Source organism: Diabrotica virgifera, chromosome 1, assembly GCF_917563875.1.
Source record: "Diabrotica virgifera virgifera chromosome 1, PGI_DIABVI_V3a".
Lineage (NCBI taxonomy): Eukaryota > Metazoa > Arthropoda > Insecta > Coleoptera > Chrysomelidae > Diabrotica > Diabrotica virgifera.
This window is the reverse complement of record NC_065443.1, coordinates 39,904,242-39,922,443: the sequence shown is the minus strand read 5'-3', so window position 1 is coordinate 39,922,443 and position 18,202 is coordinate 39,904,242. Positions and strand designations below refer to the sequence as shown.

General features: G+C 34.9%; 1 protein-coding gene across 10 annotated transcripts in view; it reads left to right on the top strand.

Moving 5' to 3' along the window:
• LOC114336077 (uncharacterized) overlaps positions 1-18,202 on the top strand; it is a 161,000-nt gene that overhangs the window by 118,405 nt on the left and 24,393 nt on the right. For all 10 annotated transcript variants that reach the window (XM_050652279.1, XM_028286442.2, XM_028286418.2 and 7 more), the window contains 3 exons: positions 1,457-1,521; positions 4,071-4,306; positions 7,031-7,190. In XM_050652279.1, the coding sequence (XP_050508236.1) occupies positions 1,457-1,521; positions 4,071-4,306; positions 7,031-7,190 (461 nt within the window). The remainder of the gene's footprint in view (positions 1-1,456; positions 1,522-4,070; positions 4,307-7,030; positions 7,191-18,202) is intronic.

The following is an 18,202-nucleotide window of genomic DNA, read 5'->3' as shown; positions in this document are numbered from 1 at the left end:
TAGATTTCCATCTCTTTCTCTGGCTCATTTTGTAGTGCTCAAAGAAAATTAAGATATAGTTAATAAAATGGTTATTCAGGTTTTAAAATATGAAGAGTACGTCTGACCAGTGATAAGGGATTTCAACATGGTTGGTTTTCTGGTGCGAATGCAAGGCGGATACATTAAATATCCATATTACCTTTGCTTATGGGATAGTAGAGCCGATGTACGTCACTACCGGCAGCACTCATATTCTAATCGGAGCGAGTTTTAAATGTTTGCCCCATTAGGTTTTAATGCCTTCATTGCATATAAATTAAGTCTCATAAAGCAGTTTATAAAGAGGCTCTTCGTCAACATTCTGAGGCCTTTCAATTCTTAAAACAATTTTTCAGAAATACTCATAGGCTGACAATTACAAAGAGCGTTTTTCTAGTATTCTTGACAGCCTCAAAGTTATGGTTTGCAGGATGTATCTTAAAGTACACAATCTACATGCTCACTTGGATCAGTTTAAAGACAACTGGGGTGCATATTCAGACAAGCAGGGGAATGCCTTTATAAAGATCTAATGAATTTCGAGCCACGGTACCGAGGAGAATATAATGAGAACATGTTGGTAACTACATTTTGGGGCTACTACGAGACAGTCCTTGTTTACACAATAGAAATACCAAAACTGTTCATGTTTTACAGTTTAATTTAAATTGTTTTTGTATTTATGGGTTTTTTATATATGCCGTCTTTTATAATTAAAGTTAATAAAAATATATAATTCAAAATTTCTTTACTTTTAAAAATCATTTAAAATAAAAAATAGAGCTTTTTCATAAAATTTGAAATTTCGTTCTTGTAAGTACAAAAGCAAACTTTATTAGATAAAAATATTTTTTCTTTCTTTAGTTAGGCACAAGTAATCAAAATCATAGGTACAAAACTCAGACTTAAAAATTATTGTTGACCAGTGTTATCTATCTCTTTTGTGTGTTGTTTTGCTTCGGAGAATGAGTAAACCAGTCATGTTTTTTATTTGGTGCGACCATCGCAATGGAAATCTTCCTCTGGATCTTTTACCCACTACGTTTCTTTCAATCACTTAATGATTGTGCTAGTTAACATGTACAATACAATATTACTCTTCTAATTTATTTAACAACTAGTAATAATTATTAGTGGAGCGGTCCATGTTAGAAATAACTCAGAGATGCGAGACTATTCAGAGTTGGCGCAATGATAATGAAATTATTCTAACTTAGAGACGAATCTATTCACATAAATTTTATTATATTTGAGTGATATTAAACTTTCCATAAGATGTTTGCTTTAAAAAGCGGAAAATTAATGTGACATAGCAAAAGAATATCCTACCTTTTCCTAACTTTTTTTGTAATTTCCATTTTTAAACCAACAGATTTTTAGGCATGTTAGGAATGTTAGTCGTTAATTAATATTGTATTATGTGGTATTTTTTTAGATTAAAACTTTTCGTTGGAGCATTCGAGACTGAGCCAAAGACCTATCCTCCAAACAGAAAAATTGGTAAGTTTGTATCTATAATATTCTAAGAAAAGATGTCGAGGGTACACAACAGATAATTTGGGTAATTTGTATTTTTAGAGCGATTTTAAAAGCAGAAATCAAAACACCCAAAAACGTCTCTTCAACTGCAATTATTGTGGTTAATTACCATTAACCCTCGTAAGGCGGTGCTTAGATTCTTACGTAAACAACGGTGCGGGGTGCATTTGCACCCCATCCGTATATCCCTTTTTTATATGTGAACGTTGGAGAAACTGATTTGAAAGATAAATTAGGACTTGTTTTTCATATTATGAAACATAATTTTATAAACAAAGTACTCATTTCTTGTTAAAAACAATATTATCGCTGCAAGACAAACACATGAAATTTTTCAAAGTGTGAGAAACACAAAGTTTTTACCCACAATACAGTTATGCCGGGACTTTCGGTCTTTTTTCTCTGACATTAACTAACACCGACATTGTCCCATAGTTCTGTTAGTTCCAGGTGGAAGAGCAGAAACGTCTAATTCAGGATGAAATTTCCATCATTTGCACCTTACAGTTTACAATACCCGTACTTTTCGAGGCTTTTGATTGGCAAAGATGTCTGTAATTTTCGAAAAATCGCATGATTTTACCAAATCATTCTCAATGTACAAAGTTGCTAGGGCAGTTAACCGATTATGTTTCATTGTAGATCTCCTAGCATTTTTTATGCGGGAAAGAGAACTAAGGGTTCTTTTTCCTTTTACGACTACCGCCGGTAATGTACAAAATATTCTTGACACTTTAACGACGTTAGCAAATAATGATTCCAATTTGAGATTCACAAATATTCTCCTTGTATATCGCTCTATCAGCTTTTTTATAAAACTCTCGCAATATATCAATTTTTTTTTCTTAATATTGGCGTTATTTTCATTTTAGAATGTCAATAAAATGTTAAATATCAAATGAATTTCAATTGTCACATTAAATCTTCTGGTTAAGTTGCTTATTACACAACCTATGACAATATTAAATATTTCACAGCGAAATATTGCGTGGGGCTCAAAATTGTCAGTCGCCTCAATACTAGGCCCTATATTTTAAAATAGAGGTAAAGGTCATATTAAATATAGCTGAGTATTAACTAAACGCATTATGCACATAAAGTGAGGAGCAAAAAAAATGGGAAAAATTACGTTTTTGGTCTGGTCAACGCCGGGCCCTGGTAAAATGTACCGGTTGTACCCCCCTCTCGGCTGGCCTGAATGTGACAACTGTCAGATTTAACTAAAATGTCATGTTAGAGTAAATGTTATAAATGTGTATTATAACGGACTTACCTTTTTTTCTATCATTTGCGACGCACTGAAAAATGCTCATGAAAAGGACCATAGTAGACTTATTACCTACCCTACATAAATAATATTATGTGCTCACATCAGCAACAATTTCAACATTTATTGTTTCTACATTACGTATCTTTATTTTCATACTTCTTAACATTGAAATAGGAAGTGTAATATCAAGTCTCGTTTTTCAGTCGATTATTTTTCACTCAATTGTATATGATATTAATATCACCATAATATCACCATATGATGAACTCTTGAAATATTATTTTAAATCCTAAAGAAATTCGTTCAAATGCTTCTTAAACAATTATTGTAGGAAACAAATCATACAGGGTTGCGAAAAATTCTGGCAACACGTTATTTTCTCAGAATCGGCTTGAACGATTTTTATAGATTTTGGTGAGTAAGGGTCTTTTAATGCGGCCGATATTATAGTGGTAATTACATTGTTGTCAAATCTTCCGTTTTTTCTAAAAATCTAACTAACTTTCTTATTTCAAATGGAACACCCTGTATATTTTTTAAGTTATGGAATCCTTAAGGGATACTGATTATTTTTCATATGATATTTCCTTTACCTAGATACCATAATTTCGGAGTTATTGCTACATTCATTAAAAAAAATTTTGAAACAATTTATAAAAATCACTATGTTCGGCCCGGGTAGACATTATTTTAGATTCTTTGGATCATTGGGAACAAAAAAGGTCTTTCGTAATTTTTCTCTTAAGTTAATCATTTTCGAGTTATAAACAATTTAACATTGAAAAAAGAAACGGAAAATGACGATTTTCAAGGTTCAAAAGCACAAGTAAAAAAAAATTTTAAAAATACAAACTACGTAAATTCAAGATCAAACCATATTCTATCAGATACCTCCTATAAGAATTTGTGACACGCTTTATTCTAAAATATTGTTTTTTTTTTTTAATTAATGAAGCGCATATTATGAGAGAACCGGTGATGGGGCTGCATTAACAACAACTAAAAAATAATAAAAATGAATAACCATTTTCAATTTCGTTGCAACACGAAACTACAGCCGCATCATTATTCCAGTTCAATCAGAGAGTGCAGCAAGCACCAAAAAAATTTGGTGGACTGACAGAGAACAAGATGAAGAATTCAATTCTGTGTTCTCCAGAAGAAGGGCAAATAGTCCTATAGGCCCTTATTCTAGCTACCGCCTCAATTTTTCTTTATTTTTGACTTTATTTTGTTTTAGTGTTCCAACCAGGATTTGTATCTGACATGAACAAAAATGTGCCCTATTACATCAGAGTAGCGAAGCATGGACTTCTACTTGCCGAACAAATAGCGAAACAATTCATTAAAAATGATTTTACTGATCTTGCATCAGAAGAAGCTACTCTTTATGAGGATTTATTCAAAACGTTGGATACTAAATATCTAGTAGATAATTCATTTTACACGATTGAGAATGTCAAGTGCCAAGTTGAGGTAAAATATATAAATAGAAACATATGTTTGTCGTAAATTAGTTAGTAGGGGAGAGCGGGTACAATTGTAACGCGGTACAAATGTAACATTGCTTATAAATATAAATAACGACCTTGTTTCTGGTCGACTAGAGCTGGCAACGCTGCATGTGAGAAAGTGTTTAGTGATGGAATGTTGACCTTAGTTTCAAGATGTTAAGTGAGGGAGTTACGTTGTTATATAAAAATATTGGTTTTTTTTGCCTGCCGAGTAAAATTAATTAAATTTTGTATTTTTTGTATAATCGCTCTAGTTTTAGAGGTATTTTTTACAAAGGGCGGCATAACAATTAACGCATATTATGCATTTATCAAATATTTATTAAATTGAGATTAGACTTTGTTGTGGTACAATTGTAACATCAGCAACGGGTACAATTGAGGCCATGAGAGCCAGAGTGGTCTAACTGATTTTAACATTACTTTGAGTAATCAAAGAAAATGATCAGATGCTATCAATGGCCAACTGTTTTAGTAATTGTTGACCAATAATGATTCTTGGTCAACATAAAACTACTAAAACAATCGGTCATTGTTATTTCTGGTCATTTTTTTGTTTATGTAAAGTAATGTTAAAATCAGTTAGGCCACTCTGGCTCTCATGGCCTCAATTGTAACGTGTATTCCCCATGCCAGTACATAATATATGTATATAAACATACATATATATGCTTTCTGTGGTTTTCCGGGTTTGACTCCGCGTTGAAGGAAAACCCGGAAAACAACATAATGCATATATAGCTCCCGCGGAAACTTCCAGTTCGACTGTTTCGGAATACATTTTTTAGCTTTATAATATAATATATAATTATTCTATACTGGTTTACAAGAAATCCGTTTAAAATAGTAATTGTGGGAATAATTTGTATAAAATTTGATGATTTTGACATTTTTACATTTGCCCCGTTTATGTGTTACAATGGTCAATACAACTAATCAATAAAACTCACAAAATAAAATTGGAAATTAAAGCTAAATACTCAACCTATATTCCAAGTTTTTATATGCCACTTATATTGAGCTCATTTTTAAATAAAAATTACAAGTAAAGAATGTTACAATTGTACCCGCTCTCCCTACCTGATAAAACATTCATTTATATCTCTTGATGTCTGTTAAATAACATACACTCCGTTTCAAGCGTTAGAATCAGTATGGTTGTATATTGCAAGCGGGCTTGCCATTTTGTGAATTATCATAAATAAATTCTCCTTTAGTATTCCACAGCAGTTAACAGCGACAATCTTCTACCAGTACCTGCCTAATACTAATTTTCAGGCCACCTTTTTTACCTATGTACAACTGAACTTAATTTTCTGAATAAGCTGTGTTTTGTGACATGTGACCTGTGACCTAAGCCTGTGTTCTGTAGTGATTGAGGATATGATATCTAACTGGTATGAATAGGATGCATTATTTCATTGGATATGTCTTGAGATATGTCTTGAGATAAATTTAGTCAAACCGGAACCCTAAGATGACCTATTGGTAATTCTTAAAACAAGGGTACGGAATTATTCCAAAAGACCAAAAAAGAAACGTTGTGATTGAGTTAGCAGTAAATTAGCTCTAACATGGATTATGGATAGATGGCGCTATAATCTAGAAAAACGATTGTTGGAAATGGAAAATTAAATTAAAAATGGACAAGTCCCTACTAAATGGAAAACGTTACTTAACTTTTTTTGGTTTTAGGATCTACTATTCACAGCCCAATGGGTCTCCAAAGTGCTCGAGTGACTGCACATTTAGCATACTTTGCTCCCTTACCATTATTAAAACCATGAAGAATGCTGAATGTATCTTATAGGTATACTTTTGCACATGCCTTGCACGATAAAGTGTATACAAATGTTACAAGTTTCACAAGGATTTCTTGATCAAAAACTAAAGTAAAGTTTATATGCTTCTCAAAACTTAAACTGCTACAATGTTTAACCCTCCGTTAGTCGCAAGGATAAACGGAGCATCAAGAGTCGCTACGGTGCCAGAGACCGACAATTTAAAAAAAAATAGTTATTGTTATAAAATTCATACAAATATTTTGTATTATGTACAGGAATGACTGAAAAATATTTTTGAAAATGTTTTATTGAAAAACAACAGATATAAAATGAAAAACCCTTGTACAACAATATACATATTGTTATTTGTAATATAAAAATATTCGCTAGGAACCATTTCCCATAATTCCAACAAACGTTTTTGTTCGGCTTCAAAGGACATCTATAAATAAGATTTGACCAAAATTTACCGATAAAATGCAATAATAAGATTCTAAATCTTTACCTGAACTGCAAGTTATGCCAATAAAGTAATAACCACACCGTTAGTCGCTACGGAGTCTTGCACCGAAAATAGCTATAAAACTCGCACAACTGTACCCAAGTAGGTAAGAATGTATACTAACACGAGGTTAGTTGATAGGAAGAGGTACAGAAAGTGGCGATAGAAAAAACCAGTTATTTTGTAAATTCCGAATGCACATTTCTGTCGTCGGTGTGTGACACCGATAGCGACTAACGGAGGGTTAAGGGGCTAGTTGTAAACCTGTTATAGATCCCTTTAATCTTTTTAAAAATGTAGCCACTCTGGTAATAATTAATGTATTTATTCAATTTACTTTTAATTTTACAATAAAATATTTGCAAAGTAAAATTTTACCAAGTATTTTCTTTTATTCCAGGATGAATCTGGCAACAATTTAAAATACGAAACTATAGTAGGAGACAACTTAGCTTTTAGGCTCGCAACTGATACCTTCCTTGAGGATACCAGCAAGGACACTTTACCTTTCCTCGCTGATTATAATAGAAACAAAACATTTTTAATAAATGCTTTGCAAGGTAAGAATACGAGTCCTAATAAAAAGCGACGTAAGTGTTAACAAAAACAAAGTTTAAACTACATGTACCGGGTGTCCCAATAAGAATGGCTCTCGGCCATATCTCACGAACCGTTTATAGTAGAGCTTTGAAATAAAAAATTTTATAACAAAAGTTGCCTCAGGAAAAGCCTGGAAATTATTTTCATAATTGTGGGTCCACCGCTAGAGGGCGTAATTGAATATTAAAAAAAAAATCTAAATTTTACAAAATTTTCCTAATTAAGGGGCACTGGAAATCCAATTATTGTATTCTTCATCAAATTCTGCGCATATCTGATTTTACAAGTTTAACTCTACCTTTGCAAATGAGAGGTGGGGGTGAGTGGGAACCTTGTTATGAAAAAATGGCTGTAAGTCCGGTTCTGCTAAATCAAATTTTGAAAACTGGGTCTTGTTGAAGACAGATCTTTTTCTTCAATGTAAGCGTGATAATTTTGAACCATTCTAATAAGTATTAAGCCAGCTGGGAGGCGTTATTTAACTTTTTTCAGAAATCTAGTTTTCTTTGGAAAATATTAAATACAATTATGCATTTTTAATCATACTTTATAAAATTAGATTAAATTAGCAATAGAATAGCGAAAACCGCATGTCGATACCTTTTTTCTATCTCAAGATATCTCGAGAAACGTGTAAATTTTATACATAACTGTTACTATCACCGGTAAACTAAGTTAATGAAAAGTAGTGTGCTGTGGAAAAAAACAAAATAACATTTTCCAGATGTCAACGTATAAAAATATAATTAATTAAAACAACAATACAAAGAGAAACAATACTATTAAAATTAAATATAACACAGAACAAAAAGAACTACTTAGTGACGACCTAAATATTCAAATTGTTGCCCATCATACACTACTCTAGAATACATTATCCAGAGAATACTAAACGCCATTCAAAGCATATCGAGAGCAGAAATTGAGACTGCTGTTCAATCTACTCTTGAAAGAGTAAATGTTTGCAACGAAAATGATGGGCAAAAATTTGAACGTTTATGTCATCACTAAATAGTTGTTTTTATTTCTTTGTAATAGGGCTTTTCAACGCTTCTCATTTGTTTCGAGCCTCTGTATTATGCCGTATAATCCGTGTTTAATATTAATATACGAGATATGAACGAGGCTCGAAACAAATGAGAAGCGTTGAAAAGACCTAATATACGTTGACAGCTGGAAAATGTTTCTTTGTTGTTTCCATAGCACACTACTTTTAATGAATTGCGTTTACCGGTGACAGTAACAGTTATGTTTTTAAATTTACACGTTTTGTAAGATATCTCGAGATAGAAAAGGTATTAACATGCGGTTTTCGCTATTCTGTTGCTAATTTTGTCTAATTTTGTAATATGGTATTAAAAATGCATGTTTGTATTTAATATTTTTTAAGGAACACTAGATTTGTGAAAAAAAAATAAATAACGCCTTCTAGCTGGCATATTACTCAGTAAGTTGGTTCGAAATCATAACTTTTACATTGACGAAATAGATCTGTCTTCAACAAGACCAAGTTTGCAAAATTTGATTAAGCAGAACCGGACTCACAGCCAGTTTTTCATAACAAGGTTCCCACTCACCCCCACCTCTTATTTACAAAGGTAGACCTAAACTTGTCAAATCAAATATGCGTAGAATTTTATGAAGAATACGACGATCGGATTTCCAGTGCCCCTTCATTAGGAAAATTTTGTAAAATTTAGATTTTTTTATTTTTGATATTCAATTACGCCCTCTAGCGGTGGTCCCACAATTATGAAAATAATTTCCAGGCTTTTCCTGAGGCAACTTTTGTTATAAAAATTTTTATTTCAAAGCTCTACTATAAACGGTTCCTGAGATATGGCCGAGAGCCATTCTTATTGGGACACCCGGTACATAATATAATATATGATTGTTTTATATTATAACTTAAAAAAAATGATTACCTCGCTCACGACAGTTCGATTATTCAGTTATTCATCTCGAGTCAGACAACTACGGAAAATTTTCGGGTGGGAGCCGTTTCGTAAATATGTATAGAGGTTTCTAAACTTTGGTACGTTTGACAACTGGAAAATTTACCCTTAAAAATTTGTTGGATAATATGACTAGTAAATTTTAGTATTTTTGTTAAATAATCCCGCAACATCATTTATCGCTCCATAGTGAGCCCCCTATATATGGGGTGCACACATCTAAAAGAGGCATAACATTTATACCGCCACAGCTGATTTTTGCAGGATTTCTTGATAGAAATATTTACAATTAACTGGTAATATTGTCCGACTAATTTTTAAGAGTAGAAGAGTACTCCAGTTGTAGGACGCACCAAAGTTTAGAAACCTCTGTACAGACTGGGTATTTTCTTATGGTTGGTATGCGCCTTTAATAAGAGCAACAAAGATACACTTATTTGTTATACATTTAAAACGGGTTAGAAGATATGGGCAGGCCCTTGGACGGCCGAACTAGGAAAGGTCACCAAAAAATTTCGAGTCGTAGGTATGGCTTTGTCAAACAGCGTTTCCAAAGTTAGAAATTTTCAAACGAAAATATTAAAGTAGAAAAAATAATATATTTAACTTTTTGTAAACAGATATAATAAACAAATTATTTAAAAATAAAAAAATGTTGTTTTCACCCATTTTAAATAAAATGTTAAAACGTTGAATTATAATTCAACATTTATTTTTTACTTATATTTTTCTTTTAAATAAAATTTGTCTGGTAGACGTAGGAACTTATTTGTTTACAAAAAATTAATATACAGTAATGAGTGCGCTAAAAAATGGCAAAATAACGCAAAAGATGGAAAACATAATACGTTGTGAAATATAAAGAGATGAAACTAGTAGAGATGTGAAATTATCGATAGGAACCTATAAATTTACATTACATTACATAGATTCTCACCTTTACACATATCTGACGAGTACAACAACTGTAACTGTGACAGGAGAATTTTATAAAATTCTCCATGTTTTCTGTCACAGACGTCTAAAGGAGGGAAACTATGTACCTAATGTAATGTAAATTTATAGGTTCCTGTCAATAATTTTTCACTTCTACTGGTTTTATATCTTTTTATATTTCACAACGTATTATGTTTTTCATCTTTTGCGTTATTTTGCCGGTTATTAGCGCGCTCATCGCTGTATTTTTTTCTACTTTGATGGATAATTACGCATGTCTGTCTCTCTCAGAGACTTCGTATACATACCTTTTCCGTCATTAGATAAGACAGGACAAATGAGCTGTCGAATGAAAGCTCATGACCCAAGGATCTTATTAAGGTGAGAAATTTGACCTTGCACTTACAGTTTTAGAGTTGAAACTTGAAGTACTCTTTTAAAGTCGCCCAAATATTATAAACGAATTATTATTGGACGCGCTTTAGCAAGACGAAACCATTATATTCTTCCGGATTTATGCAAGTCTCTCCGTCCGTCTGCCTGTCCTCGAATACGTTATTAAAACACTCCTACGTTATTAAAACACTTAACTCCGGTGGCGAGATAATAATATAGCAGGAAACCTGAAAGCTACGGGCGTGGAGAACTGGACAGAGGTTGCCCAAGACAGAGAAGAGTAAAGGCATGTTGTCGAATCGGCTAAAACCCACGAAGGGTTGTAACGCGACGGAGTAAGTATGAGGTGCAGTGGCGGTTATCCCTTTAGGTCAATTGGTCAATGACCTCCCTGTAATAATTGTACAATCAAACGATTATAATGTAATTATTTCCTTAAAAAAAAAATTTTTCTGTATTAAAAATACTGTCATTCTGTGTTCGGAATACAATAGTATCGTTCAAAGCTACCGAAAAGCCAAATTTATTTACCGCAATACTACTGTTAAACAGCTAAATACGAACATTCACAATCGTCAAGAAATTTATTTGACCTCACTGTGAGAGTACAGCCTGGGATTCCGAACGTTCACGAAAATACGCACTTATGCAAGTTATAATACTAAATCGTGGTCATTGGCCGTAGGTAACGTTTTCGTGACTATCTACGCAGGGAGTAAGATTAGTTCGGAATTTGTAAATTGTGCGTTCGTGAGATTACTATTATTTTATTATAGATTTTTATAAAATGTCGGTAGTGGTTAGTATAAATGAACTCCAACGCCAAATGAAATTAAATTTTAATGAACGTTTGAAGTTTAAAGATTGCGGAATTCCAAAACCGTGTCTTGAAATCAAACAGACTACAATGGACAAAAATAAACCTGTCCATCGGTATTTTCGCCAAAATATGTATGAATTTCTCAGACTGGCTTTGTGGATGTCAGGTATCGAATGCATTTTATTGTTTTCCGTGTTTACTATTTTCTAACGATCCAGTGTGGTGCAAAACGGGGGTTACTGATTTAAAACACTTGAAAGATAAAATAAAAAAACATTATTTGTCTGGTAATCACATGAAAAGTGCCATGTCTTTTGCAGCTCTGGGCCGGGCCGACATCCGAATGCAATTAGATAGAGCGTATAGACAATCAATTAAAATTTTTAATGACAATGTAACAAAAACTATTGACTGTATAAAGTTCTGCGTAGCATTTGAACTCGCGTTAAGAGGCCATGATGAAACGGAATTATCTGAAAATCCCGGTGTATTTCGCGGTTTAGTAAATTTCGTATCAGAACTGGATTCGATTTTTAAAGAACATCTAGACAAAAGTTCAGTTTTTAAAGGTATATCGAAGTCAATACAAAATGATTTACTAGAGTCAATGTTGGCTGTCGTACATCATAAAATAAAATCTGAAATTCAACAATCCGATTTTCTTGCCGTTCAAGCAGATGAGACTACAGATAGTTCAAATAAAACACAGATGGTAGTAGATGAACAACACAGCCATCACTATAGGTATAGGGAAAACAATGTGTTAGAGAGAGAGGTATGTGATGTCACAGCTGATATAGGAAAGTATGTGTGTTAGAGAGAGAAACATGGTATCTGTGCTGCTATTGGTCCGATTTAAACGTACGACGGCTCGTTGGAATGGGCGGGAGATAACGAATACAAAAAAACATGGCGGCATAGTGCCAAAAGGGCGCTTTCCGATGTGACGACGTCCGATGGGGCGCGTTCCGATGTGACGGCGTCCTAGCGCTGGTCGATCGGTGCGCGATACCAGATGTGCGATCGGTACCTTAATTTTTCGCGGAACGCGAAGCAGATGCGCGGTCGGTACCTTAAGTTTTTCGCGGATCTCGTAGATACGAAGCGCGCGGCTGGTAATTTTGGAATTTAAATAAAACAACAACATAATGCAATTTTTTTATTAAAAGAACTTAAAAGGAACACAGCGGCGCAGCGGTGCGCGATACCAGATGTGCGATCGGTACCTTAATTTTTCGCGGAACGCGAAGCAGATGCGCGGTCGGTACCTTGAGGTTTTCGCGGATCTCGTAGATACGAAGCGCGCGGCTGGTAATTTTGGAATTTAAATAAAATAAAAAAACATAATGCAATTTTTTATTAAAAGAACTTAAAAGGAACACAGCACGTCAACGCGTCACGTAAAAACGTCACATCAAAACGTCACGTAGGCTTGTGAAATGTCACGTGAAAACGTCACGTCAAAGCACGTCACGTAAAACGTCACGTCAAAGCACGTGAAAACGTCACGTCAAAGCACGTCACGTAAAACGTCACGTCAAAGCACGTCACGTAAAACGTCACGTCAAAGCACGTCACGTAAAACGTCACGTCAAAGCACGTCACGTAAAACGTCACGTCAAAGCACGTAAAAACGTCACGTCAAAGCACGCCACGTAAAAACGTCACGTCAAAGCACGTCACGTAAAACGTCACGTCAAAGCACGTAAAAACGCCACATCAAAACGTCACGTGGGCTCGTGAAATGTCGCGTAGACCTTATTGTCACGGGGAGCTCAGTCGCAAGACCTTATTTTCACAGCGCGATTCAGTGTTTATTTTAATTATAAAGATTATATTTAAAATTGTTAAGAGAAAATTTGAATCATCATGTAATATAAGACTTGATCAATAAATAAGGCGTTTAAATAAAAAACCCATAACTTTAAAAAATATTTATTTTGTACATAGAAAAATTACAGCAGCATTATTTTATTGACAAACCAGTCACGCAGGCGATTCACATTTGTTTCTGCACATGAAAATAATCCAGCGGCATGACATGGGGGGGTTTGCAGTAAAACCAAGATTTCCAGCAGCACGAGGCGTACCATCGAACTTGCAAACATCAATAATATGAGGAAAAATTCCAAAAACGTGGCGTTTCTTATCCAAATATTCTGCTTTTTGTTTCCCTCGAACGTAGATACAGTCAGCTGTATATAACAACTCGGTTTGCAGTATCTTATTTATTTCAGATAGTTCAACTTCTCCATCAGAGTACCGGATGCCTAGCAGATTCTTCTCCACGTATGATGCGGTCTTCTTATCCACATTACTTAGCGCATTGAATGGTTTCGGAGGCAAAAAGATGTAATGACTTCGTTTATAACCTATTTCAATGGAAAGTTCTTTAGGAACAAACCACCCATCCACAACGAATCCCTGAATATCTACGAATGCTATTCTCATGATGATTGCTCGTGTACTACTGACACCTCATGCATCTAATTTAGACTTTTTACAATTTCGGTGAGAGGGAAGTACTCCATTACACAGTCGTGAATAATAATACAATAGGCCTTGGTATTGTCGGGAAAACCGTTATTCGCTTCAATATCGAGTTTTACGTCAACGGTGGATGCTTTCATGCTTTCTTCTTGTTTCGAACAATCGATAACGAACAATGCACGATTCTTAAAAGCTGAGAAATCGAGTAGAGGTCGTTTTTGTTGGGAATGTATGTAGCTAGGATAAAATTCGGTATAGTTAAAATAGGCTTCATTGTAATCGGTTTTGCTAAAATCCAATTGCATTCTCTCGTTTGGCCAGTATTCTCCATTTAACGATAATCTAATACTTTGGATGTTGACATTGTCAAATAAAGTAGGATCAGCTGTAATCTTGTCGCGTTTGTTGGTTTGAAAGAAAACAATAACATAACGAGGTCTTTCAACTGATGTGCTAGTTTTAACAGCCCAAACTTCACGCCTGGCACCTCTCGTAATAGCAGGTAATTCATGTAATTCCCACTTTCTAAACGGAATAACTATAGGTTGATCTTGTTGAATAGATTTCATGAGTTCCAATTTAATATCATCATTGGGGAATATGTGCTTCACTCTAAGCTCAATATTGGTAATGTTAATCTTAGCGGTTGTAACAGTTGTAGTTTTGTCAGCGTTTTGTTTTTCTGTAATAACTATGCAATCGTTATCATTTCGAGCTCGAACTAGTCTTATTGTTTGACGACCACACGTAATCAATGGATAATCATTAAAAATGTTGAAAACATGCTTAAGAGGCATCTGTATGCTGAATGAATGATCTGCAGCGTTTAGAATTGGATCCTTAGGGTAATTCCATCCAGCCATAACCATATAATTAGAATCTTCTTGCGTATAACATGTCATGGCACGTACAGCACTTACGATGCCAGGATCCCGCACTGTTTCCATCTCCCTTGCGCTTTCGCTGTACGTACACGAATCGAAAAGGAAGGCACCCACATTATTTGCTAGTTTGACGCCACCATTTCCAGTTATTTCGAGTGATCCTTTAATGCATAACAAGGTTTCGCTCATTGCAAAAAACGAGTCAACTTGATTAATGCTAAATTCGACAATATCATTGCAGTTGAATGATTTGATGAATGGTGCATAAGTTCGGTATTCAGCCTTTCGAATCGATTCATCAAATATTGGCTTACGATAAATATCAAATATTGGAGGCATTGTGATGTTGTTTGAACGCGCTCTCTTTCCATACATTGTAGTCATTTTTTCAGTTTAAAACCCAACGTTTGTAAAAACAATTTGTTTGCGGACGTAAGATGTTGCTGCTTAGATGGTTGCACAACTAATGGTGTTCTGTAGGTAGATTGTTTAAGATATTGCTGCTGAGATGGTTGCACAACTAATGACGTTCTCTGGGTAGATTGTTCTATTACTAATCCCATCTGCTTTTTGATCTAAGTTCCAGCACCAATGTGCTCTCTTCTCCTCTAAAGTTCACAGGTCGTCCTTCTTGATCGACAGCCAACACAGTGATATTGCTAATTTCACGCTGTGGCACAACAGGTAAATACAACAAATTGTGAGGGGTTTCGTCAATTGCGTACCCAGGATTTGATTGTATGACAAATTCGTAGAGCGTGTGAGCAGGTCTGTTACCGTCAAAGGCTCCGGTACTAATGTTGCATTCAAAGCGTATGCTAGATACTTTAATAATCCTAACAGGTAGATCTGAAGAATGTGTCTGTCTAGGATTTAGTATTACGGGAGAAAACCCTAATATTGTACCAAGACTGTCATTTGGTTGAAATGAAATTTTAAATTGACTGAAGATTTCGCACTGCAACGTATTGTGGTTAGGTTTTAGACTAAATATCATGTCAGGTTTAGATGTATTGGCAGCCCCCAATTTCTTTTGTATGTATTCCTCAATATCGATAATTTCATAACATCCATCAGGGAAATCAAAATGTTGCACTCGGTTATTGACATCGTAGTAATAAAACTTGCAATTTTCGATGTTTGGTATACTGTTGTAAGAATGGAAAAATCGAAGAGCTATTTCGTAATCTTTTTTCGGATCTAATACGATCGGTGTGGGAGGTTGAAACGAGAATATGTTATTCGTGCTGTTTACTCTCAACAACTGCGACATGATGACTGATTCAGGTCAATAGATTAATAGGTTTATATACAGTAAAAAACAAATTTATTCACATTTTTTTTATTTGTTCTAAAGCAAGTTTACATAAATGACAAGATGCTTGAGAACCGGGTGGGCCATCACAATGAGTCCTCCAATCAGGTCTGTTGTAATGCACGAAGCAGGGAAGTAGTATCTGCAGGTTAAATTCTTGTCGATATTCCCCAGGCAATTTATGCCATATATATAACAATTCGATAGGTTCTACAGTTCGTATAATATAATCTAGCGGTATTAATTTTAGTTCTTCTTCAATGAATCCTTCAAAACGTTTTTTGTGAAACATATGGTCCAGAAGCAGTTCCATGCCTTTAATATGCTCCATTATATAAAAACTTTAGGCATAAATGTCCACAAATGATTTGATTGTAGGTTTGATACTGATGGTTATTATAGAAAATTTTTGTATGTGCACCTAGATATTTAACAAGTTCTTTGGTCGGCTTCAAATTACCAAATGAATCGAAATACTCTACGTCGTTGTTTATCTTTCTATATGCTACCCAATGTGTTCCGCTGTGTGATGATGCATCTAGATTAACTATTGCGCATTCACGTTTTCGAGGACCGTGTCTAGGCAGAGTGTCATTCATGAAAACACCTCGAAAATGTGGGATTTTAAGTGTTTTCGCGTAATGCGCAATCTCTAAGTCGTACAGCGGACGATTGGGTAGCTTTATTGGAAGTTTTTTTTCAGATACAAACCGAATCCGCCTCTTGGTTTCTTACGCAAGTACAGACCTGAGCCGATGTGTTCCATCGCCTTATTATGGCGCATATCCTCTTCCAATTTCTTTTGGGCATTCTTTGCGTCAACCACAGTCTTCGCCACCCCTGCTGCACCACCGGCTAAAGCCCCCAATGCAGAAAGACCTGCAAATAGGGGTATGAGGGGTAGGAAACCTCCAGATTTTAGTGGCAACACTCGTGGAAGATCAACTTTTTTTCGTCCACCAAGTTTTTTAATTACCGATTTTGCTATTCGTACAGCTGTCAAAGCAGTATCTCTTAACGATGCTCCTCTCTTCATGGACTTTGCAATTTTAGTTACCACATCTCGATTGAAAGAATAACGTCCCTTTCTTCCACGTCGGCGAGGGCATCCCATTCCCAACTTTCTTTTCGTTTTCATTCCACCGGTTACAAGTAAAGCAGCACTTTTTTCGCCAAAGCTAGCGTCCTTAGACTTGAATCGCTCCCAAGCCCTATCTTCCAATTCTTTATCGGCCTTGTGACGTTCTTCGAGAGATGTATGATGCGAATAAGCGATATCGTGTTGTTTACAAGCTGCGTCTAATGGATTAATTCCTGGATCTCCGCGTGCAAGACGTTTTTTTAGTTTTGTTCCAGGTCCACAATACTGATAACCAGGAATATGAAGCTCAACTGGAAGTTTATTAATTAGAGAGTTCAAAAGACCTTCCCCTTTGAACACCAACATTGGACTGATGGTCATGCATTTGGTGACATTGGTAATATATTGTTCATATTTTTACTATGTTTAACACACGATGAGAGTCATTCAACAAGAGCAGACGTTACCAATTGATAATCTAGACATTGTACAGAAAGCAACCAACAGTAAACATGGAAAATTATTACCAAACTCATTCAGAGCAATTATTTGTGGCCCAAGTGGATGTGGAAAAACTAACGCCATACTATCACTTTTATTTAGTCCAAATGGCGTCAAGTTTAAAAATGTCTATGTTTATTCAAAATCCCTCTTTCAACCGAAATACCAACTATTGCGAGATGCATTAGCGCAAGTCAAAGGTGTAGGGTATTTTCCATTTAAAGACAATGAAGAAATTATTGATCCCAACAAAGCTCAACCAAACTCTGTGTTTTTATTTGACGATGTCGCATGTGATGGCCAACACAAGATTCGTGAGTATTATTCCATGTATTCCAGACATAAAGATATCGATGCGGCTTACTTATGCCAAACATATTCAAAAATACCTAAGCAGCTAATAAGAGACAATTGTAACATGATTGTGCTGTTCAAGCAAGACGAGATAAATTTGAAACATATATTTGATGAACACGTATCGCCAGACATGTCATTTGATGAATTTAAAAAAATGTGTTCAGAATGTTGGAGAGATAGGTATGGTACTGTGGTAATTATGAAAGATTTTGCTCTCAACAATGGACGATATCGCAA